Source organism: Oncorhynchus mykiss, chromosome 2, assembly GCF_013265735.2.
Source record: "Oncorhynchus mykiss isolate Arlee chromosome 2, USDA_OmykA_1.1, whole genome shotgun sequence".
Classification (NCBI taxonomy): Eukaryota; Metazoa; Chordata; class Actinopteri; order Salmoniformes; family Salmonidae; genus Oncorhynchus; species Oncorhynchus mykiss.
Window position 1 is genome coordinate 28,473,657 of NC_048566.1, and position 26,391 is coordinate 28,500,047.

At 44.9% G+C, this 26,391-nt stretch overlaps 1 protein-coding gene across 1 annotated transcript in view; it reads right to left on the reverse strand.

Annotated features, from left to right (window-relative positions):
• Positions 1-2,166: 2,166 nt before the first annotated feature.
• LOC110534614 (dynein heavy chain 5, axonemal-like) overlaps positions 2,167-26,391 on the reverse strand; it is a 57,887-nt gene continuing 33,662 nt past the window's right edge. Inside the window, exons 45-78 of the mRNA XM_036933650.1 lie at positions 24,253-24,395; positions 21,668-21,802; positions 21,289-21,411; positions 20,907-21,120; positions 20,334-20,557; positions 19,390-19,588; positions 18,793-18,965; positions 18,207-18,337; positions 17,703-17,856; positions 17,299-17,566; positions 16,929-17,160; positions 16,492-16,606; positions 14,919-15,095; positions 13,629-13,832; positions 13,214-13,393; positions 12,921-13,058; positions 12,710-12,845; positions 11,543-11,859; positions 11,186-11,341; positions 10,634-10,816; positions 9,732-9,975; positions 9,198-9,312; positions 8,731-8,921; positions 8,472-8,593; positions 8,083-8,232; positions 7,644-7,889; positions 7,037-7,256; positions 4,901-5,106; positions 4,562-4,765; positions 4,071-4,286; positions 3,492-3,704; positions 3,245-3,397; positions 2,843-3,074; positions 2,167-2,579 (exon numbers count right to left, since the gene is read on the reverse strand). Coding sequence (XP_036789545.1) covers positions 2,428-2,579; positions 2,843-3,074; positions 3,245-3,397; positions 3,492-3,704; positions 4,071-4,286; positions 4,562-4,765; positions 4,901-5,106; positions 7,037-7,256; positions 7,644-7,889; positions 8,083-8,232; positions 8,472-8,593; positions 8,731-8,921; positions 9,198-9,312; positions 9,732-9,975; positions 10,634-10,816; positions 11,186-11,341; positions 11,543-11,859; positions 12,710-12,845; positions 12,921-13,058; positions 13,214-13,393; positions 13,629-13,832; positions 14,919-15,095; positions 16,492-16,606; positions 16,929-17,160; positions 17,299-17,566; positions 17,703-17,856; positions 18,207-18,337; positions 18,793-18,965; positions 19,390-19,588; positions 20,334-20,557; positions 20,907-21,120; positions 21,289-21,411; positions 21,668-21,802; positions 24,253-24,395 — 6,266 coding nt within the window. The 3' untranslated portion in view covers positions 2,167-2,427. The remainder of the gene's footprint in view (positions 2,580-2,842; positions 3,075-3,244; positions 3,398-3,491; positions 3,705-4,070; positions 4,287-4,561; positions 4,766-4,900; positions 5,107-7,036; positions 7,257-7,643; positions 7,890-8,082; positions 8,233-8,471; positions 8,594-8,730; positions 8,922-9,197; positions 9,313-9,731; positions 9,976-10,633; positions 10,817-11,185; positions 11,342-11,542; positions 11,860-12,709; positions 12,846-12,920; positions 13,059-13,213; positions 13,394-13,628; positions 13,833-14,918; positions 15,096-16,491; positions 16,607-16,928; positions 17,161-17,298; positions 17,567-17,702; positions 17,857-18,206; positions 18,338-18,792; positions 18,966-19,389; positions 19,589-20,333; positions 20,558-20,906; positions 21,121-21,288; positions 21,412-21,667; positions 21,803-24,252; positions 24,396-26,391) is intronic.

Below are 26,391 nucleotides of genomic sequence, written 5' to 3' on the forward strand. Positions count from 1 at the left end.
CGAGAACATATCGGTTGCAGTGGTGGGTAGTAAGTATATGGGGCTTTGATGGTAACAAAACAGTACTGAATGCTCCCTCTAAACCTCACCTTCTGAACAGGACAACATTTCAAGAGGAGCAAGACATGATGGATCCGTTTGCCTGTTTTTTTCCAGCACATCGCTTCAGGGAAAATATATATTTTTCTGATTTTTTATCGTTATTTTTCTCTTCTCTGGTGATGAACCTACTCATTGGATTGGTGACACCGTTCCACACTTTGTTACATTTTCAGCTGATATGTGGTCTTTTGCATAGCTTCATTGCAGCATTCATTGTCTTGCACTCTCTTCTGCTCCAACATACTGTGACTATCGGGGTGGTGAATGGAACATTTTAGTATTATGTGTACCATCCTTTGGAGCGTTCAGATGACTCTGGCCCTCATGGAAATAGAAATATGTGTGTTTATTTGTTACAGCATCCACTACCTGAGCATAATGACATCCAGGCATGTGTGGCTTGCCTTGGGGCTAGTCTGGGTACTGAGTGCCACTGTTGGTAATAATCACTGGTCCAGCTCAACATGGGACACACACATGGTGCATTTAATAGAGCCACTGCAGGGCTGCTATGTAAGCCTAGAATTGTGAGAGCATGTGTGAGCTTTAGTCCTGTGCAAGAGGCACTGTTCCATGGCCCTCCCATCATCACCCCAACTCTTTCAATCTGAATTACTTGCCTCTGTTTTGGGGGTATGTACAATGAGGCACGCAGGGCTGTTGTGGCCCTCCAACAAGACAACCACCGTGCTCGTAGAACTGTAACCGTCGACCTCTGTATGTTTCTACTGCAGCTGGTGCCAATAATCTACAGTCTTATCGGTCTGCAACTACACGAGCAAACTCTGCCCCTTCACTTGTCTCAACACATTGTTTGTGTTACTCATGGTGCACCAACCCTGTCGTCTATACCATCCGTAACCAAGAGGTGAGGCGTGCACTGATGCATCTGTGCCAAAGGCGGCAGGTGGAAAGAGCATTCAGGAAGAGGAGGATGAGGGGGGAGGACAGTATTCAGGAGGATGAGTCCAACAGGGGAGAGAAGAGGACCACAGAGGGATGGGGTGGGGCAGGAGGGGAGCAAGAGACTGCAACCAGACCCCTCTGTCCTTTCTCCTCCTTTCTCTCTGGTTGATGTGTGACTGATCTGACTGCAGGACAGTTGGGAAGACAGCTAAAATAATTGGATATTTTATGTGTTTACATGTGCTAGTTTTCACTGGATGTGTTTTGGGACCCATTTAAAGGATCATGTCGGTATTTTACAACGTTAGATGGTTCATTACCCTGTAATTAGTCTATGAGCCAGGAAAAACTGTAATCCGTGTCTCGTATTTCTTTAAACAGCCACTACACACATTTCAGCTAACTTTAACCACCGCTAGATAAAAACCAATAGGAGTGTTGGGGCAACTGTGTTTATCCTAGCTCATAGACTACTTTCAGTTTAAGAAACCATCTTACATGAGGTTAATAATGAATTCATCCTCTTAAACTATGTTTCAACATCTTACTATGTGCGCTTGTAATAAGTTAACATGTTTGAGGTGTGTTTTCAGTTTTCACATCAGTGCTATTGGTCACTGGATATGTTTTAGGATGTACATGTGAGTTGGAAGATGTTTTTGTGTTGCTTTCAGGGTTGGGGTCAATTACATTTTAATTCCAGTCAATTCAGAAAGTAAACCAAACTCCAATTCAAAATGTTCCTAATTGAAAAGCATTGAAAATAATTGGAATTTCAGCATCCATCCTGAATTGAAATGGGATTGATCCCAACCCTGGGGTCCTTCCTCTTTTGTTCTCTAGTGTTCCTCTATTGTTCCTTTCTGATTTCTCTTTTTTCTATACTGCTTTTGTTGTGTTTTTATATTCATGTTATGTTACATTTATAATTTATGTTCTGTCTCAGAACTCTAAATCTATAATGACTGAAATATGAACATTTTCTTAACAGGTACAGTACAAAGATGCAGCAATACAACGTCTACCAATGTATATTAGTCTAGTCACAACCATATTATGGTGAGTACAAAAATAAGGACATTTAGAATTATTCCTTCACGTAAAATAAATAAGTAAACGCACACCCAAAATAGTTCAGACGTTCAATAATTGGGGGTATAGACTTTATTTTTCTACTATTCCTGCAACCCAGTGATAGGTGCAACTTTGTTATTACGGAAGCTTACCACCATAATCTAAATGAAGCCACTTCCCTCATTTAATCCTTAAAGGTTCCATTTCTCCAGCCACATCCCTCAGCTGTTTAACAAAACAATGATGGGGTGTCAACTTTGTTGTTGTTTGAACTGCAGATATCCCCTTTAACCACTGAAACACTCCACTTCAAGATTTAGGCTTATTATACAATATAGAAGTGGGTTATTTGACTTCACACAGCAGTGCCACACCACGTAGTATCCAGTACTCAGGCGGTGCAGCAGTCCTCAGTTCCACAGCAGCAATGTAATTCAGGTCCATCCTTACAGGCTTCTTATATATGGGACAGGAGTATAACCGGGCATCCTTGACACCTGAAATGCCCACAGCAACGATAAACATCCATTACTTATACACAATGATCACATGAGTTTCTTTTTCACTGCATGTTGTCCATTCAGTAGGTCTGAAATACTGTAACCATTAAAGACCACATTGTTATTGACCTAAAAGTGAAATATCATTCCCATTGACATATTCAACATGTAACGTATAGATGAAAACAAGGCGCAGCTAAATGAGATACTGTTCAATGAGTCTACAGGAAGTTACAGTAACTACTGACTACAGCACTCACCATTGTTTTCAGCATACATCCTGACTACAGGCATCATCTCAAACAACACTTTGGGTTTAGAGTCGATGAGTTTGCAGTTCCTCCTGTCCCAGCCGGCCCCCTCCAGATAGAGGCCGTACACATACACCCCCTCAGAGGGCGGCTGGGTGATGTCATCCTTCATCCACTTGGTCACCTCGTTGCACAGCACCATACGATCTAGGGCCCAGCCCTTGTTTGCACGAGTGATCTCCTACACACACAAAAACAGAGTAATATAGACTGTCTTTGTCTTTGTAGCTTCATGATCAACTATGACTGTGTAGTGTGTGCAACCTCTAAATATAACCTCAGTGGCCTAGCCAAGTCAGTAAGTATGTTCAATTGTGATTGTATTAGAATGTGTGAATGTGCCATCTGTACCTGTCTCATGGCGGTCAGGAAGCCCTGTGGGTTAAAGAACCCTGTCATCCAGAAACAGTTGGGCCGTCCTTCAAAGATCCACGCCTGGAACTGACGGTTCCTATCCAGCAACTCAGTAAACCAGAACCCTAGAGTGCTGGAGGCCCATGATGCCTAGAACAAAGGAATACAGAAGTAGAAAATCGAACATGGAATACATGCGTAGAAAACTGAATTAATGTGTACTCAGAGGCAGTAATAAACATACCTTCTTCCAACGTGAGGGGATGCGTGCGTCATACATGCAGTCCAGCGCGTCCCGTAGGTTCTCACTCATGATGATGGTGCCGTCGATGGCCAGTTTGAGGTCGGTCAGCGTGTTCCTGACCAGCACGATGACCCTCTGCATGCGGACTATCTCCTGACGCAGGAAGATGTTCATGGGCTGGAGCAGACCCATCTTCTGTAGCCTCTCTCTCACCTGGATATATTGAAAACATGTTCTTGTGAAATTACACTTTAAATAAACGTTGATTTGATTTGATTCTTAACATACTGGAATGCAAATGCATAACACAGTTCTGAACATTAAAAAGTAAACCTCTATTGCAGTAAAAACATTACCTTCAAAGTGCATCTCACTGCACTATGGGTTATGTTAATGAAATTAATTTTATTGCATGGGTTATTGTTAGATGAGTTGGCGTCATCCTGCGAGAGTTTTTTAACGATCTACCTTGCTGCAGCAAGGTATTATGGGAAATAATATTTTTAATGGCCAGCACTGTATTAATCATGGGTGATTATTTCCAGTAGGGTTAGCTAACTCCAGACTAGTGCTACTCACTTCAAACGGTACGTAGTCTGGAGGTAGTTTCTCCAGCATGTCGTCAGCCAGCCTGGCCACAATGGCCTCCCTGGTCTCCCCTCCGCCACTGGAGCTGTCCTTAGGCTGAATGGACAGGATGGTGTCCAGGACGTCTTTGGCCAGCTTGCTCTGATACGTTATGTCAGCATTGGGGTGCAGGCCAAACACCTCTGGTGTGTCGTAAGCCGGTAGGCCCTGCAGGGGAAAATACATAGGATTAGAGTCTGCATGTCTGTGCATTACCAAACTACAGTAAACCGTGGAATGCATTGTGGATATTTCATAAGGTGTTATAAGTGCTTATAATGCATTATGAACAAGGTATTAATGGGAAGTGTTACCAAATGTCTCAATGCCGCACATAATGTATACAGCACACATCTTCATGCAGTACTGACTACATTAATTCAATATAATGTTACACAGCACTGTAAACTGTAGGAGAGACTGAGTGTGAAAAATGGACTGACCTGAATGTATGTCAGATATTGGTCCACGTTGGTACACTTGGGAATGTTGTAGCCTTTGTAGAAATAGAAGTCAGGTCCAAACATGTTTTCACTGAACCAGACCTTGGCGAAGGTGTTGAGCAGACGCTTGTCATAGTCGTCTGTTACCCTACCGCCATACTGGATCTCCCCGATCATGTAGCGCACTGTATTCCAGGATACACCCTGGGGAGACGTCAGACTACCATCAACACAGGGACAGACACATCTTACATAGGAAGACAGGTAGCAGTACTAACAGTAGAAGTAAAGATAGAGCTTTACTTAGTTACAGCAGGAGCTTCTCGTCTCTGCACCTACTTTCTTGATGTCCATGTCGTCCAGGTGGTTCTGAACAAACTGCACGGTGGCGTTGAAGTCAGCCTGGTTGAACTCGTAGGGAATGTTCCAGCCCAGGGGGCCGTATTTACGCCTCTCCTGGACCGTAGAGTGGAGGAACACCACCCCATACAGCATGGGCCTCCACTGGACCATGTTACTGACATCCAGCAGGTCCTGGTTAATGCCTGGGGCAACAAACAAGAAGCTAGGGTTAGGATTAAGGCTAAGGTTGAACTGGGATGTGGACGTGAATCTAGGGTTAGGGTTGAACTGGGATGTGTACGTGAATCTAGGGTTAGGGTTGAACTGGGATGTGAACGTGAATCTAGGGTTAGGGTTGAACTGGGATGTGGACGTGAATCTAGGGTTAGGATTAGGGCTAAGGTTGAACTGGGATGTGGACGTGAATCTAGGGTTAGGGTTGAACTGGGATGTGTACGTGAATCTAGGGTTAGGGTTGAACTGGGATGTGGACGTGAATCTAGGGTTAGAGTTGAACTGGGATGTGGACGTGAATCTAGGGTTAGGGTTGAACTGGGATGTGTACGTGAATCTAGGGTTAGGATTAGGGCTAAGGATGAACTGGGATGTGGACGTGAATCTAGGGTTAGGGTTGAACTGGGATGTGTACGTGAATCTAGGGTTAGGGTTGAACTGGGATGTGTACGTGAATCTAGGGTTAGGGTTGAACTGGGATGTGTACGTGAATCTAGGGTTAGGGTTGAACTGGGATGTGTACGTGAATCTAGGGTTAGGGTTGAACTGGGATGTGTACGTGAATCTAGGGTTAGGGTTGAACTGGGATGTGTACGTGAATCTAGGGTTAGGGTTGAACTGGGATGTGTACGTGAATCTAGGGTTAGGGTTGAACTGGGATGTGAACGTGAATCTAGGGTTAGGGTTGAACTGGGATGTGGACGTGAATCTAGGGTTAGGGTTGAACTGGGATGTGGACGTGAATCTAGGGTTAGGGTTGAACTGGGATGTGGACGTGAATCTAGGGTTAGAGTTTAACTGGGATGTGGACGTGAATCTAGGGTTAGGGATGAACTGGGATGTGGACGTGAATCCAGGGTTAGGGTTGAACTGGGATGTGGAAGTGAATCTAGGGTTAGGGTTGAACTGGGATGTGGACATGATGCTGGGATTTGGGTTGTGGTTGAGGCTAGGGTTGAACCAGGATATGGACATGAAGCTAGGTTAAGTGTTAAGGGTAGGGTTGTGTTTGAGGCTAGGGTTGAACCAGGATATGGACATGAAGCTAGGTTAAGTGTTAAGGGTAGGGTTGTGGTTGAGGCTAGGGTTGAACCAGGATATGGACATGAAGCTAAGTTAAGTGTTAAGGGTAGGGTTGTGTTTGAGGCTAGGGTTGAACCAGGATATGGACATGAAGCTAGGTTAAGTGTTAAGGGTAGGGTTGTGGTTGAGGCTAGGGTTGAACCAGGATATGGACATGAAGCTAGGTTAAGTGTTAAGGGTAGGGTTGTGGTTGAGGCTAGGGTTGAATCAGGATATGGACATGAAGCTAGGTTAAGTGTTAAGGGTAGGGTTGTGGTTAAGGCTAGGGTTGAATCAGGATATGGACATGAAGCTAGGTTAAGTGTTAAGGGTAGGGTTGTGGTTGAGGCTAGGGTTGAATCAGGATATGGACATGAAGCTAGGTTAAGTGTTAAGGGTAGGGTTGTGGTTAAGGCTAGGGTTGAATCAGGATATGGACATGAAGCTAGGTTAAGTGTTAAGGGTAGGGTTGTGGTTGAGGCTAGGGTTGAATCAGGATATGGACATAAAGCTAGGTCAAGTGTTAAGGGTAGGGTTGTGGTTAAGGCTAGGGTTGAACCAGGATATGGACATGAAGCTAGGTTAAGTGTTAAGGGTAGGGTTGTGGTTGAGGCTAGGGTTGAACCATGATTTGGACATGAAGCTAGGTTAAGTGTTAAGGGTAGGGTTGTGGTTGAGGCTAGGGTTGAATCAGGATATGGACATGAAGCTAGGTTAAGTGTTAAGGGTAGGGTTGGGGTTTTAGGGTTAACCGGAAGAAACGGGGGTGAATGTGTGTGTTTGTGTAGGTGCGTACACATGCATGCATATGTATGTGTGAACCGTGGTGTGACCCACCTCCATAAGTCCTCTTCAGCCCTGCCTTCAGTCCCTGTGGAGGCTCATTAGTGAACTTGTTGGACATCTGCAGCAGTGTGATGGGGAAGTGTTTATGGACCTCTGTAGTAATCCACAGGCGGAAGGTCTCATGGACGGCATCTGTCTCTGTCACAGTATCCATCAGCTCATCCATGAAGTCCAGACCCAGGTGGCAGTTCTGGAGCAAGGCCCAGCCACCCTGTGTGTGCATTCGGGATAAAATACAAAATAATATAATACATAGTTAATTGTCCATATATCAATTAATAATGTGAGGGAGATGCATGTGGTGTTAGTCCATTTCATTTTGAATACAGTTTAATACAGTCTAAATCAATCACATCCATTTTCATTAACACCATGGTTCAATTTCAATTCATATTCCATCCCTATCGCTATTTTAATTCAAAATTTGATTACAAAAGAGATGATATGGACCACAATTCATGGCAGAACGCTGATTCCTAATAAGTTAGTTTCGCTCCCCAGACTTCCTCGCAAAGCGCAATAGCCTGGGGACGAGGATAATTATATCGCTGTTAGGAGTCCAGTCAGTGTGTACTGTAATGCTGTGTTCAGGACTCACGTTGGCCATGGTCTGCTGGAGCAGCTTGCGTGCGTGGACTTCCTGTCCCTGGCCCATGGAGACATAGCGCGTCTCTATCTTCAGCCTCTTCCCCAGGATGATGATGGAGTCGGTGGGGTCTGAGCCCATGGACAGGAAGCAGATGAGCGGGGTCCGGGGGTCTGACTCCTCCCACGTCTTCTCTAGGTCCAGGATCCCTCCCTCTGCATACTTCTCCCCCATCGAGTCCATGATGTACTTACGGGCCTGGAGGATAACAGGTCAAGGTGTATTTAAAAAGTCACCTGCTATTAGATTCAAGAAATATGCAGTAGAAATACTCTAAAACTCAGTCCAAAGCTTTGATGAAAATACCAACAAGCGTAGACATTTCATAAAGTATTATGTCTTGGATTGATTGATTAATTACTTAATCATTCAATGAGAGTTACCGGTGTACCTGTGCGATGGTCCTGTCTGGGCACCAGGAGCGTATGAGCAGCAGGCGGTGGAAACAGTCCAGGTTCTGGTCATAGGCATTAGGGATCACCTCCTCCTCAGGGGTCTCCTTATCAAACCATGCCTTCCACTGCTTCTCATTACAACAGATCTGGATAGACACACACAGCTCAGTACAATGACTAGTTCAATGCCATATGTGACAGAGCTTAGAGGAGTAAAAGGAGCACTGTAATCAGAGGAGCACTACAATGAGGGGTTTACCAGGGTGAGGGGGCCATGAAACAGACTTATTTAGGGGGCCATGAAACAGACTTATTGAGGGAGGGTATTTTAAGAGTGGGACAACATGAAGTAGCAGTGTAAGTAGGCACCGCATGGGGAACACACCTGATTAAGGATATTCGAGAACTGCCACAGTTTACTGAGCTCCACCAGATTGAGCCAAGTTATGTCTAAGATCCACTTGGCCGGCTTATGGGGGCAAGCCTTCAGATCCAGAGAGGCACCTCCTGCATAGGACAGACAGAGGATGTTCTTTCCAAGCCAATGGTCTGTGAGCAATAAAAAACATTTTGCTATTCAACATTTCAGTAACTGTGGACTACAGATTGGTGGAATTAATTGGAGGACGGAGTTTGTTCCACACCTTTAATGAGGGTGAGGAACTCTGCGTGTTTCACGCGGTTACTCTGCATGTCAATCTTCAGCGTCAGCAGGAGGGTAAACAGGAATTTGTGCTCCTCATACAGACCCCTGGCTGCGTACTTGTGCACCTCAAAGGTCATGTGCTGAATGATGTTCGCTATTCGATTGCTGGTAATTTGACTTTTGGTTGATCTGTTCAGAAGGCATAGTGTGATGGTTATTATGTTAATATTAAAATATAACTGTTGCTATGGTTTCAGATATTATACTTGAAGAATCAGACGACTCCTACAACTACACAAAAGGTTATGCAAAACCACATATCCCCCAGTGTAACTTATCAATTCACTAATCATTCAATGTTTACATAAAATGACTGAACCACATCTGAGGACCAACAATTCAATTTAAATACATAAATACAAATATATGTTATTCAGTATGAGAAAAAGCGTATTACTACTGTACCTGGCCAGAGAAAGGTCAAAGATTCCCAAGAACTGTCGTAGTGACGTTTGGTACATGACGTTAACCATGGACATCTCAGTGATGAGGAAGTACAGGATGCTGCCTCTGGTGGCCACTGTAACAGCACAATAACACACAGGCTGACAGTGAGTGACAGACAACGCTCATTCTATATTATCATACATCCAGCTCAAACAAACTTGCCACTGGAAAAGTGTGAGGAACAGATTGCTCCTGAAGAACAGTCAACACAAGGTGGTTCGTGCCAGTTGCCATCCAGCAGAGCACTGTGATTGGTTAGTCAGCCAATCAATAAAGAGCCCAAAATGTTTTGATCCTTACCCTAAAACAAACCGGTACAGTACAACCCACCCAACTCACCAGGTCTGTACCGAGAATAACTCTACCCTAACCGCAGTACAACCTACTCACCAGGTCTGTACCGAGAATAACTCTACCCTAACCGCAGTACAACCAACTCACCAGGTCTGTACCGAGAATAACTCTACCCTAACCGCAGTACAACCAACTCACCAGGTCTGTACTCCTCTCTAGCGGTGTTGATCTGGATCTCGGTCTCGGCTGAGATCTGTAGTTTCTGTATGACGTCCTCGGCGGTGCGCTTGGTGTTGCCCAGGACGATGATGAGGCTCTCGTCATCCACCAGGGAACCCTGGGTAGAGGTCAGACGATACAGCAGGTTGTCCTCCAGCTCTTTCATCTTCCTCTTGTTGGCTGTTACATCTTCCAGCAGGTCTGTGCGCTCCTTCTCCAACTCCTAGATATAACAGGGATAGATAAGAGCACTGTTCAGACAATAATGTTCTTGTTGGTGTAGCCGATGCGAAATGGCTAGCTAGTTAGCAGTGGTGCGCGCTGGTAGCGTTTCAATCGGTGACGTCACTCGCTCTGAGACCCTGAAGTAGTGGTTCCCCTTGCTCTGCAAGGGCCGCAGCTTTTGTGGAGCGATGGGTAATGATGCTTCGAGGGTGACTGTTGTGTGTGCAGAGCGCCCCTGGTTCGTGCCCAAGTCGGGGCGAGGGGACGGACGTAAAGTCTATACTGTTACATTGGCAGTCACATCCTCCAGCAGGTCTGTACGCTCCTTCTCCAACAGGCAGAAACAGTCAGTCACAGTTCAGAACATGAGAATTCAGACCAACAGCAAGAGAAACAGGCACACCATTCAGACAGACACTGATTTTGAGGGTCATTTTTCAGGTCTTTTAACATTTCTCTGCATACAGACCTGGCTGGGTTCATGCTCTCTGTGTTCATTTGATTCAGTACATTTCAAAATGGGTGGTCACAGTCATTATGTACAATTCTAATAAAGGCTCACTATTAAACAACTACAACAAAATGACCTTTTATTGATACATTCAAATGTTTTTGTCCATGATTTCATAAGCACGTGGTTGGACGTGGTTCCTGACCTGTTTCTCAGTGAGGATGACCCGTCCCAGCAGTTGGTCCTCCAGACCCCTCATGGTGACAGTGAAGTCTATGATGGAGGTGCGGGCGCTGATCTCTGGGGTGTACGCAGGGTTGGGGAGCTTAGTGGTCACATAAAGACGGAACCCCCTCATCACATCCACCTCCTTGTCTCCCACTTTCACCTGGTGCAGGAAGAGAGAAAGACAGTCATGAAGGGAGAAAGACAGTCATGAAGGGAGAAAGACAGTCACGAAGAGAGAAAGACAGTCATGAAGAGAAAAAGACAGTCATGAAGGGAGAAAGACAGTCATGAAGAGAGAAAGACAGTCATGAAGAGAGAAAGACAGTCATGACAGTCATGAAGAGAGAAAGACAGTCATGAAGAGAGAAAGACAGTCATGAAGGGAGAAAGACAGTCATGAAGGGAGAAAGACAGTCATGAAGGGAGAAAGACAGTCATGAATAGCCCCAGAGATAATAACCCCATAACGATAATGTGTTTCATTTGATAATGTGATGATTGATAATGTGGTTAGGATAATAGTACATACCTTATAAGTGGAGCCCGTCTTGATGAAGTTTTTCTCCAGTACGTTGTCAAGTGCAGGGTCCAGCTCCTCCCCTACGTCCTCGATCAGTAGGGGGCGCCCCAGAGACAGGCTGTCCTCCAGGTGGTTCCTGAAGTACTTGTGGTTCAGGGAGGTGATCTGGGAACCACAGAAACGTCTCATTACTGACACAGTAATACACATAGTTTTTTTACCAATAAGGAAGAGCTGACATATCCAAAGGTTAGTTAAGCCTAAGGCTAGTGTAACCGCTGTTCGGAAACATACTAAATCTATCGGCTGGACAATGGGAGGGCATAGTGATGGGAGAGAATAGTGTGAAAATGAATGCAGTCCAACCTGCAGCTCATTCCTGGATTCTTTCTTTTTTATCCAGATCTTGCCCTGGGTCTGAGGGTCTATGAGGAGAGGGAAGCGTGAGGCCTTGGTGATGATGATCCCGTTCTGGATGGATAGGTCATCGTTGGGCAGGCCCTGAAGGTTCCACTCGCTGACCGTAGGTGCGTCGATCAGCATCTCGGTCAGGTTGAGGTTGTTCCCGAACGGGATGTGTCTGGTCTTCATCTCCCTCTGCCAGTCGGTCAGGAGAAGGTTCCGGAACTCCTGGTTGAAGGGGCCGGAGTAGGACAGAAAGGCTGTGGCCAATAAGACGTCACCTGAGCCAAGAAGTAAGCACACATAGGTTGGTTCACGCCTTCACTACAGATAAAATACTAATACGCATTGAAAAATATGGTACAGAAGCAAACGGAGCATTGTTGGATCCTGTGTTTTACATTATAGCCATTACCATATATATGATTGAATATTATCTGCTGTTGGCTTGTGTGGATGTATGTATGTGTTATGCAACATAGCTGACTTGAAACATTGTTAAAAGCTTCAGGGCCATGGGCATTTCTCATGATGGAAAAATACAGAAGACAGGAACTGTGCAATGAGTTGGGGGGGGGCACGTTCAGAGCGTGGGGTTGCAGAACAAGCGGTCTTTTGTTAGATAACAGGAGCCAGGTGCGAGATAACGGTATGGAGCATGAGCGCATGGATGTTCTTCACAGCAACATCTATCAACAGAGGCGCCAAGAGGCGGGGACCCACCTGAGCGCCTGCAATAGGCTGAGCAAGTTTAAACCACGCCCAGCCTCTACTGTGATAGGCCAACAGACGGGTTGGAACTGTCTATCACAGTATAAAGAATACTGTTTACATACATCTTGTCAGTTCTCTGTTCTGCCCTGCGTGGTATTACAGTGAGCCCGTATATACGAAAGTTGCATTTGCCATTTATTACTTAGCTAATAAAAAATACATAGTATACAATCGGTGACTCATTGTTATATTTATCCTGATACCAGATTCGAATTTACGCAACTCTAACAGCATCTCCCCCAAAAAATAAGATGTTGAGAATTGTAGGCAATGGACAATAGGTCATACGAAGCTTTTGTGAAAGTTAGCCCTGTTATTTTAAAAAAGGCGGAGAAAAAAAGGGTTGAATGAACCCACCTACAAGGCGCTTGGTCTGGGCGGCAAACCCTTTGCTCTGCTCTGTCCAGCGCTCCTTCTCTCCAGCCAGACCACTGATGAGGCTAGAGGCCGTCTGCATCTTGTGTCTGCAGCGTTCAGCATCCTCCAACAGAGTCTGAGAGAGAGAGGCAGAGAGTATATTTGTATTTAGTTTTTCATCTAAGGCATTGAGATAAGAGGTGTTCAGTACCTGTTTCTCCATCATGGCCTTCTCATACTCTGCTTGGACCACATCCAGCTCTGCCTGCTTGTCATCCAGCTCTGCCTGGGCCGCCTGCAGGTCTATGTTGGCTATGGCCAGCCGGTTCTGCTGCACTGCCAGGTTAGCCTAAGAGGTAAGTACAGTATCAAATATTAACTGGACACTCAGGGACAACAAAATGTACTGGAAACAAGAAATCAATTAGCAAGTTTGTGGGACACATGTCAAAGGTTATCAGAGAGGCGGGTGGTGTTTCGGAACACCACCTGGGTTAGGCTCACCTTTAACGGGAGCACCTCCTTGTTGATGGAGAAGAAGGAGGCCATGGCTTTGGTCCAGGAGGCCAGACCAGCCACGTTTCCACACACACGCTTGGCCGTCTCCAGGGTGTAGTCTGGCATGTCGAAGTAGGGCAGCAGTAGCTCCACCATCTCCTCATTGATACTGTCTTTGGGGAATTGCTGTTAGAGAAAGACAACAGAGCTGGAGATCTCAAAGCGAGCTGCCATTGCATCACCACTGAAGTTGATTTCCTGGTCATATGTGCCTGTAGTGCAGTGTCTATAGTGTAGTATGTTACTGTAGAAATGCACAGTGTAGTAATATTACAGGATGCAGACATTGTACCTGCACACTGTACTACTTTATTTGCTTATCTAAGTAATATTACTTAGATGCTGGCCATCTGTTTCCTACCTGCAGACTGCCCAGGAAGTTCCCAGCAGTCATGAGTTTGAGGGACTCCTGCCAGGAGGGCATGGTGCAGTTCTTCTCCGGGTCGATCTTCACCGTGTTCACCCTCCTCTGGAACAGCAGCAGAACACAGTCCATGATCCTCATGATGAGGTGGGGAGGCCGACCCAGGGTCCGCACAGTGGCAATGTCCGACGGCTTGATGGTCTGATGAATACATGAGGAAGGAATACAACTACATGAGTAACTGAGAGAGCGTTCATTAAATCTTTTTTTGTTGTATTTAAAAACAAATTTAAAAAAAACAACATTTTCTCCCCAATTTCGTGGTATCCAATTGTTGTAGTAGCTACTATCTTGTCTCATCGCTACAACTCTCACGTCAGGATTTCACAAGGCTCGGGAGAGACGAAGGTTGAAAGTCATGCGTCCTCCGATACACAACCCAACCAAGCCTCACTTCTTAACACAGCGACATCCAACCCAGAAGCCAGCCGCACCAATGTGTCGGAGGAAACACCGTGCACCTGGCAACCTTGGTTAGCGCGCACTGCGCCCGGCCCGCCACAGGAGTCGCTGGTGCGCGATGAGACAAGGATTTCCCTACCGGCCAAATCCTCCCTAAACCGGACGACGCTAGGCCAATTGTGCGTCGCCCCATGGACCTCCCGGTCGCGGCCAGTTACGACAGAGCCTGGGCGCGAACCCAGAGTCTCTGGTAGCACATGTCACCCGGGAGGCCCTCATTAAATATATTCACCTGAGAGAACTACCACATTGAGCCGAGGTGGGCAATCATTTCAGCTCGAGGGCCACGTCAGGATTTCACAATTCAGCAGAGGGCAATTTGCGGCATAGAAAAAGGGCAGTTATTTTAAAACATATAGGTCCATTATATTTTTTACATACTTTCTATATAGTTTGACATTCAAGAGTAGCCTGGAATGTTTTTTAACCCAAGATAATCATAAAACATGTTTTTATTCCAACCTCCCCTGGGCGACTATGAATGGGCTCGTATGTTTCCCACCCCTGATGTTGAAGGACAAGACTTGGGTCAAATACATTTGTCAAAACTGATTCCGTTATTTTGGGGTACAATGGAACCAATGGAATTGTCTCAAAAGTGTAAACTCCAGCTTAACCAAATGCATCCATGGCCAGAGAGGGACACACTAAACACAATTGGAAATCTGAACTTGAAGCCATGCCTGGGTCTGATGCTTCTCAGAAGAACCCCCTTGTCACCCACTCACACCCCCCAGGCCCCTCCCATCCCCCCTCCCAACAGACCTGTAGTGCACCCTCAGCCTCCTCCAGGGCTGGCTTGGCAGCCTCCAGCTTCTCCTCAGCGAAGGCCTTGTCAGCAGAGATGCTGTCCACTATGGCCTGAGCTTTATCCTTGACCTTCTGGACCTCCACCTTGACCTTCTCTGCTGCCTGGGCCTTCACTGTCACCACCTTCAACACCTGAGACACAACAAACCATCACAAGAGAGACAGGAAGTGAGGTGCATCTTTCGCATAAAGCAAAAGTTAATATGCAATATGAAGAGTGTTGGTCCCATGTTTTATGACCTGAAATAAAATACAAATATATTTTATCATTTCTCTCAAATTTTGAGCACAAATGTTTAAATCTATGTTAGTGAGCATTTCTCCTTTGCCAAGTTAATCCATCCACCTGACATGTGTGGCATATCAAGAAGCTGATTAAACAGAATGATCAAACAGGTGCACCTTGTGCGGGGAACAATAAAAGGCTCTACTTTCCGGCTACCCAGACAAAGCACTAAATAAACTTCAGTTAGTGCTAAATACGGCTGCTAGAATCCTGACTAGAACCAAAAATGTTATCATATTACTCCATTGCTAGCCTCCCTACACTGGCTTCCTGTTAAGGCAAGGGCTGATTTCAAGGTTTTACTGCTAACCTACAAAGCATTACATGGGCTTGCTTCTACCTATTTTTCCGATTTGGTCCTGCCGTACATACCTACACGTACGCTATGGCCACAAGACGCAGGCCTTCTAATTGTCCCTAGAATTTCTAAGCAAACAGCTGGAGGCAGGGCTTTCTCCTATAGAGCTCCATTTTTATGGAATGGTCTGCCTACCCATGTGAGAGACGCAGACTCGGTCTCAACCTTTAAGTCTTTATTGAAGACTCCTCTCTTCAGTAGGTCCTATGATTGAGTGCAGTCTGGCCCAGGAGTGTGAAGGTGAACGGAAAGGCACTGGAGCAACAAACCACCCTTGCTGTCTCTGCCTGGCCGGTTCCCCTCTCTCCACTGGGATTCTCTGCCTCTAACTCTAGTACAGGGGCTGAGTCACTGGCTTACTGGTGCTCTTCCATGCCGTCCCTAGGAGGGGTGCGTCACTTGAGTGAGTTGAGTCACTGACGTGGTCTTCCTGTCTGGGTTGGCGCCCCTTAATTGGGTTCTGCCGTGGCGGAGATCTTTGTGGGCTATAATCGGCTTGTCTCAGGATGGTAAGTTGGTGGTTGAAGATATCCCTCTAGTGGTGTGGGGGCTGTGCTTTGGCAAAGTGGGTGGGGTCATATCCTGCCTGTTTGGCCCTGTTTGGGGGTATCATCGGATGGGGCCACAGTGTCTCCTGACCCCTCCTGTCTCAGCCTCCAGTATTTATGCTGCAGTAGTTTATGTGTCGTGGGGCTAGGGTTAGTCTGTATCTGGAGTATTTCTCCTGTCTTATCCGGTATCCTGTGTGAATGTAAGTTCTCTCTCTCTCTCTCTCTCTCTCTCTCTCTCTCTCTAAAATGTGCAGTTTCATCATACAATTTGGTAAGTCTGTTGCTGGGAAACAAGAGATAGAGGAGTAGCATACACCAAACATACACACACACCATGTCTGCCTTCTCGTTGGCGATCTGCAGCTCCTTCTCCTTGACCTCCAGCTCATTGCTGAGTAATGCTATAGACACAGAGGCCTCCTTCAGCTTCTGAAGACCTGTGTTCATTCTGATGGGGAAACAGAATGGGATCAGCAATCATTGTATTATACAAGTATACCAGGTAAGTTCGGTCTAATCTTTCTTGAACACATATTAATGAGTAAAATAATGACTAAAAGGCAGAATAGTAAGAGAGTGATATAGCACAGTGTACACCATATATTGGCATATAGAATACTATATAATACTAGTATTATATTAAATCATGTGATAGACCCACAGCATTACGATGCTGTGAAAAACATCTACAATTTCTTTCGACCATGGTGTACTGTGAAGCCGCATGTTCCACATAGGAACGAAGAGCATTAAGAGAGTACTGTAATTACCTGTGTGCCAGCGTCTGCACCTCAGAGTGCTTCTCCTTGTAGATGGTCTTGTATCCCTGGATGAAGGAGAGGTAGGACTTGGGAGTGACGTGCGTGGCGCGGCGGTACCTCTGGAAGTAATCCACACACTTCTCTGCCACGCCGTCCTGGAAGGAGCCCATACACTGCACCACCTCCCCCTTCACCACGGTCGAACAGTCGATGTCATAGGTGGACAGGAAGTGCTCTGACACTGGAGAGTAAACAGATTAATAGTGATTTGCTTCAATCTCCAAAGTGTGCAGTATACATTTATACTGTATGTGCGGATACAGAGACGAAAACACATGCTTACCCACAAATGGACACCAGCGGACACACACATACACACCTGCGATCAGAGCATCTTTGGGCCAGCGGCTGAACCAGTCCATGGTGCAGCCGGAGATGAGGGCAGGGAACTTCAGGGCTCTGTTCCGGAACTTTTCCCCAACAGGAGAGAAGCAGAGAACCACGTGTAGGTTCTGTCTGACCCTGCTCATAAAGTAGTCATGGAGAATGTCATTGGTCGGTGGTCGCCGAGGAAACTCTCTTTTCATGACTGGTATGAGGTCACTGATGATCTCGTCAATTTCGTCTCGAGCAAACAAGTTTGACACCTGAGAAATCAGCACAATATACAACAACAGTTATCCAAGTTATAATGGAGTGCAATATTTGTTTCTCAAACACAGATTGACACAACTTCTTGAAAATTCTCTGTTTTACGTGTGTTCATGTGATCAATGTGCTGACCTCCCCAGATGATAACACATTATTCATGTACTCCAGGAAAGACTCGTCCTTGATCTCGTTATCAGTGAAGATGAAGCTGATGCCTTTTCCCTGCTGGCCTGCTGTCCTGTACAGACCCTTCAGATCCTCCATCAGGTTAGCAGTGTTGTACGAACTGAGGACAGAACACAGGGATGTTACAGGTCATAGCGAAGGTGTGAAAATAGATATTTTTCACAATGAGTATTTCCTCCACTCCTCCAATGCGTTTCGAGAAGGAGGCGAGGATAGGGGACGTGAGGAATCGAGGAAAGACAAATTGGCAGAGAGTTAGTGTGCACTTGCAGTAATGCAAGCAAAGCTACCATCTACGGGAGGACAACAGAACTGCATGACCACGTTCAATACATTACAGTTACAAAGGGACTGTATGAGACCGTGTGTCTGTTCCAATAACCTTCCTAGCAAACTACTTAGTATGAAGTAGGAAGTATGTAGTAAAGACATTGGAGGGTGTGTCTGTACCGTGTTAGTGTGATCTGAAAGGTCTTGTATCCGGCGATGAAGGAAGCCAGTTTAGTCAGGCTCTGCTTGCCTGATCCCCCCACTCCTACCAGAAGGGCATTCCCTCTGGGGGTGCGGATGATTCTGGAGATCTACAGAAAGACATGGGGCGCCAGGGTAGCCTAGTGGTTAGAGCATTGGACTAGTACCCGGAAGGTTGCAAGTTCAAATCCCCGAGCTGACAAGGTACAAATCAGTTAACCCACTGTTCCTAGACCGTCATTGAAAATAAGAATTTGTTCTTAACTGACTTGCCTAGTTAAATTTTAAAAAAAGATAGAGGGAGAGATACCTTCTTTTTCTGTTCTTATATCAAGAGATTTGATGTGTACACTCATTGGTGACTGACTTTAAGATAGCTAAGCCTTTGAAACGCTTCCAATGTGAATGTTTAGTAATACTTTTTATGAAGACCCTCTTTGTAATGTGATATAAGCATGTTTATAATACCTTATGAGCTATACACAATGCACTATAAGGCATGACAAAGGTGGTAATAATTGCTCATAAACACCTATAGGTGAACATAATGACAGTTTCCCTCTACCTTGACAAGGTGTATCATAGCATCTCTGAAGAACACCATGTCCATGCCAGCTCCTCTGATGCTCTCGTTGTACTGGCCAAGGAACATGTTGAGCCTGTCCATCAGGCTCTCAAGCGACTCGATGGGCTCGTACACCTTGGGCATCTCAAAGTCTGTATCCTCTGGCTCCTCACCTGGTGGAAAAAATGAGAGTCATTGTCTATGCCAGATTATTCATTCAAATGATCCAACTCTCTGCTAATGTAGCACGCAGCTAGTTTTTCTTGGTTTGGCAATATTGAAGCACTTTGAATTTAAATAAAACATTTATTTTCTATGTATTATTGTATATACTCATGTAATATCATTATAATATAATTACTGTATTTATTCACATAACCTGCAATTCAGCTTTAAACTGCAGTGTCTACAACATAATAATACAGCTAAACACACCATCTTAGAATGTACTGTTTGAATCCTTAGTACAAGGTAGAAAAATACAGCACATATTTAATATAGACAATATGGGTTCAGAAACTGTAAATGCAGGATCATGGGATAGATACAGTGTATGTATGTGAAGGGGCTATACAGTATCTGGTGCTCTGGCTATACCTGTAGCTTCAGGAGCATCTCTTAGGAAGTCAACAAAGTAGCCGTCTACTCCGAAGTCGACCACAGCCCTCTCTTCCTCTCCTAGCTCCACCTCTACTAGCTTGGCCAGGGCCCTGTCGAACCAGGCTACATCTTCTGCCATGGTGAACCGGTCCGCGATCACACGCTTACACTCATGCTTCCACAGCTGAAGCAACATCTACAGCATACAGGGTCCAAATAAAACAAACGTTATCTCATGGAAATGTTAACTCTATATTCACAGAACGACTGCTGATTAAATGTCTAGAATCTTACTGTAGGACAGAAGTTCATTCAGACCTTTGGATCCAGTGAGAAACCTTTTTGATATGTATTCCTCTAGTTGTATTGGATTGACTGATTGATTTTTTTATGTTCATGTATTTCAAGAGGAAATTCAGTCACACTTTATTTGAATAGTCCGGATAGTCCATCTGTAGAGCATGTCATTCTATCAACAAACCATCTGTTGATAAGCAGCTGCTTGCTAAGGTTACAGTAAGGGTTAGGTTTAGAATAAGGGTTAGGGTAAGGGTTAGGTTTAGAATAAGGGTTAAGTTTAGAATAAGGGCTAGGGTAAGGGTTAAGTTTAGAATAAGGGTTAGGGTAAGGGTTAAGTTTAGAATAAGGGTTAGGGTAAGGGTTAAGTTTAGAATAAGGGTTAGGGTAAGGGTTAAGTTTAGAATAAGGGTTAGGGTAAGGGTTAAGTTTAGAATAAGGGTTACAGTAAAGGTTAAGTTTAGAATAAGGGTTAGGGTAAGGGTTAAGTTTAGAATAAGGGTTAGGGTAAGGGTTAAGTTTAGAATAAGGGTTAGGGTAAGGGTTAAGTTTAGGGTTAGTTGATAGTCTGTAGCGCATCTACAGATGGACTATCCAAATAAAGTGTCACCACAAATTCTCTTTAGAAGTTTTAATGGACTCACAGTGAGAGAGTTGACCAACTCAGCGGTTGGGTTGAGCATGCCCTGCCAGACTCTGGACAAGTCTCTGAGGTTGAAGATGTAGTGGAACTTGGCCGGAGTGGGCAGCATCTTGACCTTGGTCATTTGCCACAGCCGACGGGTCAGCGGCACCAGCTTGGCCACAGTTCCACGCACCTCTTCTGTGAAGCCTCGCCAGGCACAGTAGTGCCCTGTCCCAATGACTCCTGGTCAGGGAAATAAATGAGGTGAGGGGAAAAGGGGTTGACGACATGAAGGTGGGCGTAGCATTGAGGTAAATAAGTTAAAGAAAATAGTGTTTTTATTGAGATATATATATATATATAATGGTGTAATTATATATGTATATATAGATATCTAATAGAGTCAAAATGAAAACAAGCCCAGTGTCAATGGATGAGAAGTAGTATTGGTAACTCAAATTACAGGGTATTCATACATTTTCTTTTTTAAATATGCTAGAGGGGGAGAGGGAAACTCACACTGATCAAGAAGATAAACCACAGAGTCTCCACACAGATGCAATTCCAGAGTTTTTAAAGGAGCCAAACCCACCAAATATCTTGTCGATGGATGTGTTGGAGGGCAGGGTGCAGTTGAAGATGGAGAACTGCCTCTTCAGTCTCTGTGGGATGTCGTTGCGGCCTCCCCCTGGGTGGATCATCGCTGCCAGGAACTGGATGTCCACTATATTGGTGAACTCCCCCGGCTTCTCCAGATTGAAGAACCCGTTCTGTTCCATCAGCTGGCGGACTATCTCATTGGTGACCTAAAACGGGGTGAGTCAAATTAGGAAATTAGGTAAAAAGGCAGAATAAGCTGTACACTCTCGGATTGCAATTTCATATGGTAAGGTTTTCCAGGCTAACAAATGGGAAAATTATAATTTTGGGGCTTTCGCTATGGTGATTTAACGAGTGCTGAGTATGAGTCCGACCTGATCTCCCCATTCGTTGATGACTGGCATGTTGATGTCGTCCACAAAGACGGACATCTTCTTCCCTGCAGGAGCGCCGTAGGTGGTGCCCACCCGCTTGTCCACAAAGCTTTCCACAGTCCGCTGGAAAGAAAGAAAGATTGGGTTGAGTGTTTCATCTTTACAGACAGTGAATTAAAGGAACAAAACACACATTTGAAGTAATGTTACTGTAAATAAATGTTGCATAGACCTGAAGTAGTAGATAAACTTTCTGACAAGTGACTGGAAAACATTTTCATTCATTCACAACTGATCTTAGAAAGTCCTACCCATCTAAAAGTTGAAAAGTTAGAGGAAAGAGCAGGAAGTGTGTGGTGTTGTTTTGGAGGTGTAATACCTGGAACATGAGTGGAGTTGTGGCGGAGGAGAAGTTGAGACTCTTGGCCATGTGAGTTTCGGGGTCGTACTTTGACATGTATCCCTTGATGATGACGGTCTTGGCTGTGCCTTGCTCTCCGATCAACAACACAGCCTGCAACAAAACGAGGAAGGGATTACTCTTGAGGATCTGACCAAGATCACATGGCTAGGGGGTAATTTATCCTCCACATACAAGCCAAATTAACAATACGTGTCCACTCAGACAAGGATTGCTGATATAGGATCATTTTAGATTATAATAAGAATATACAGTAAATTCGGAAAGTATTTAGACCCCTTCACTTGTTACACATTTTGTTACGTTACAGTCTTATTCTAAAATGGACCAAATACCCCATAAAAACAAAGCAAAACAGTTTTTTTTTGTGTGCAAATTTATTAAAAATGAAAACTGAAATATAAAATGTACATAAGTATTCAGACTCTTTACTCAGTACTTTGTTGAAGCACCTTTGGCAGCGATTACAGTCTTTTTGGGTATGACGCTACAAGCTTGGCACATCTGTATTTGGGTAGTTTCTCCCATTCTTCTTGGTCTCCCAGTCCCTGCCGGTGAAAAACATCCCAACAGCATGATGCTGCAAGCACCATGCATCACCGTAGAGATGGTGCCAGAGGTCAATCTTGGTTTTATCAGACCAGAAAATATTTTTCTCATGTTCTGAGAGTCCTTTAGATGCCTTTTGGCAAACTCCAAGCGGGCTGTCATGTGCCTTTTACTGAAGAGTGGCTTCCGTCTGGCCACTCTACCATAAAGGCCTGCCTGACTGGTGGAGTGCTGCAGAGATGGTTGTCCTTCTGGAAGATTCTCCCATCTCCACAGAGGAACTCTGGAGCTCTGTCAGTGACCATCGGGTTCTTGGTCACCTCCCTGACCAAGGGCCTTCTCCCCTGATTCCTCAGTTTGGCCGGGTGGCCAGCTCTTGGAAGCTCTTTTCCATTTAAGAATGATGGAGGACTCTGTGTTCTTGGGGACCTTCAATGCATTTTTTGGTACCCTTCCCCAGACCTGTGCCTTGACACAATCCTGTCTCTGAGCTCTACGGACAATTCCTTCGACCTCATGGCTTGGTTTTTGCGGGACCTTATATAAACAGATGTTTGCCTTTCCAAATCATGTCCAATCAATTTAATTTACCACAGGTGGACTCCAATCAACTTGTAGAAAAATCTCAAGGATGATGAATGGAAAAGATGCACTTGAGCTCAATTTTGAGTCTCATAGCAAAAGGTCTGAATACTTATGTAAATAAGGTATTTCTGTTTTATTGTTTTGATACGTTGGTAAAAAAAATCTAAAAACATATTTTGGCTTTGTCATTATGGGGTATTGTGTGTAGATTGATGAGGAAAACATTAAATGTAATACATTTTAGAATAAGGCTGTAACGTAACAAAATGTGGAAAAAGGTAAGGGGTCTGAATACTTTCTGAATGCACTGTATATACACTACATTACCAAAAGTATGTGGACACCTGCTCATTGAACATTTCATTCCAAAACCATTGGCATTAATATGGAGTTGGTCCCCCTTTGCTGCTATAACAGCCTACACTCTTCTGGGAAGGCTTTCCACTAGATGTTGGAACATTACTGCAGTGACTTCAGCTACAAGAGCATTAGTGATTTTGGGCGATTTGGCCTGGCATTCCAATTCATCCCGAAGGTGATCGATGGGGTTGAGGTCAGGACTCCATGTAGCCCAGTCAAGTTCAACACCGATCTCAACAAACCATTTCTGTATGGTTGCTTTGTGCACGAGGGCATTGTCATGCTGAAACTGGAAAGAGCCTTCCCCAAACTTTTGCCACAAAGTTGGAAGCACAGAATTGTCTAGAATGTCATTGTATGCTGTAGCGTTTTCTCTTCACTGGAACTAAGGGGCTGAGCACGAACCATGAAAAACAGCCTCAGACCATAATTCCTCCTCCACCAAACTTTACAGTCGGCCAAACCCGGATTAGTGTCCGTCCACTGGCGGCGAGCTTTACACCACTCCAGCCGATGCTTGTCTTGTGTTTGGCTGCTCGGCCTTGGAATACCATTTCATGAAGTTCCCGACGAACAGTTATTGTGCTGACATTGCTTCCAGAGGCAGTTTGGAACTCGGTAGTGAGTGTTGCAACAGAGGACAGACGATCTTTACGAGCTACACGCTTCAACACGCGGAGGTCCAGTTCTGTGAGCTTGTGGGGCCTACCACTTTGTGGCTGAGCCGTTGTTGCTCCATGACGTTTCCACTTCACAATAACAGCACTTACAGTTGACCAGGGCAGAAATTTGATGAACTGACTTGTTGGAAAGGTGGCATGCTATGGCGGTGCCACGTTGAAGTGTCACTGAGCTTTGCCGTAAGGCCATTTTACTACCAATGTTTGTCTATGGAGATTTCATGGATGTGTGCTCAATTTTATAGACCTGTCAACAATGGGTGTGGCTGAAATTTGAAGGTGTGTCCACATACTTTTTTACATATAGTGTACAAAGGGGACTTGATCCTAGATCAGCACTACTACTCCTTTGTGAATATGGACACCCACCTTGCCCTGTTTGGCGATGGTCTGGATGAGGAAGTCAGTGCGGACATTGTCTACGTTGGGGACCAGGATGGATCCGTACTCTGGGGTGAGGTCTGACGGGTAGATGTACTCCTCTACCCGTGTGTTCCAGTGGACCCACTGACCTGCACACACAGGAGGACATACAAGAATAAGTCATTGAAAAACAAATAATACGAGCATCATGAACACCATCCATGATGTCTTCAGATGGAATTTTCACCATCCATGATGTCTTCAGATGGAATTTTCACCATCCATGATGTCTTCAGATGGAATTTTCACCATCCATGATGTCTTCAGATGGAATTTTCACCATCCATAATGTCTTCAGATGGAATTTTCACCATCCATGATGTCTTCAGATGGAATTTTCACCATCCATGATGTCTTCAGATGGAATTTTCACCATCCATGATGTCTTCAGATGGAATTTTCACCATCCATGATGTCTTCAGATGGAATTTTCACCATCCATGATGTCTTCAGATGGAATTTTCACCATCCATGATGTCTTCAGATGGAATTTTCACCATCCATGATGTCTTCAGATGGAAATACTTTAGTTCAGTTGTAAAGAATGACTGTCAAATAGATAAATTACCCTTATTCTGTTCAAAAAGGACAACATTTTTCTGATGATAATACCCACCGGAGGGTGAACATATCATGAAAGACTGGTAGCAAGCAGGACTAAGGTAACACCAACATCAGCTGTGCAGGTGAATTTAACGCATAGTGATGGTTTAATGAGAGATCTCTCATCTCTCAATGAGGTGATATTTATAATTGAGCAAGAGCACTGTGAAAGACCAATATGATCTTATGATCTACACTGAACAAAAACAAACACAAGATGCAACAATTTCAAAGATTTTCCTGAGTTGCAGTTCATATAAGGAAATCAGTCATTTGAAATAGATTAATGAACTAATCTATGGATTTCACATGACTGGGAATACAGATTTACATATGTTGGTGACAGATATCTTAAAAGAAAAAGGAGGGGTGTGGATCAGAAAACCAGTCCGTATCTGGTGTGAGCAGATGCTGAGCGACATATCTCATTCGCATAGAGTCGATCAGGCTGTCGATTGTGGCCTGTGGAATGTTGTCCCACTCATTTTCAATTGCTGTGCAAAGTTGCTGGATATTGGCAAGAACTGGAACACGCTGTTGTACACATTGATCCAGAGCATCCCAAACGTGCTCAATGGTTGACATTGTGAGTATGCAGGCCATGGAAGAACTGGGACATTTTCCCTTTCAAGGAATTGTGTACAGATCCTTGCGACATGGGGCCGTGCATTATCATGCTGAAACATGAGGTGATGGCGGCGGATGAATGGCATGACAATGGGCCTCAGGATATCGTCACAGTATCTCTGTGGATTCAAATTGTCATTGATAAAATGCAATTGTGTTCATTGTCCGTAGCTTATGCCTGTACATACTATAAGCCCACCGCCACAATGGGGCACTCTGTTCACAACGTTGACATCAGCAAACCGCTCGCCCACACGACGCCATCTGCCCGGTACAGTTGAAACCGGGATTAATCAGTGAAGAGCACACTTCTCCAGCATACCAGTGGCCACCGAAGGAGAGCATTTGAAGTCGGTTACGACGCCGAACTTCAGTCATGTCAAGACCCTGGTGAGGATGGCGAGCACACAGATGAGCTTCCCTGAGACAATTACTGACAGTTTGTGCAGAAATTCTTCATCAGCTGTCCGAGTGGCTGGTCTCAGACGATCCCGCAGGTGAAGAAGCCGGATGAGGAGGTCCTGGGCTGACGTGGTTACACGTGGTATGCGGTTGCGAGGCCGGTTGGACGTACTGCCAAATTCTCGAAAATGACATTATGGTACAGTATGGTATGAACATTACATTCTCAGGCAACAGCTCTGAAATTCCTGCAGTCATCATGCCAATTCCACGCTCCCTCAAAACTTGAGACATCGGTGGCATTGTGTTGTGTGATAAAACTGTACATTTTAGAGTGGCCTTTTATTGTCCACAGCACAAGGTGCACCTGTGTAAGGATCATGCTGTTAAATCATCTTCTTGATATGCCACACCTGTCAGGTGGATGGATTATCTTGCCAAAAGAGAAATGCT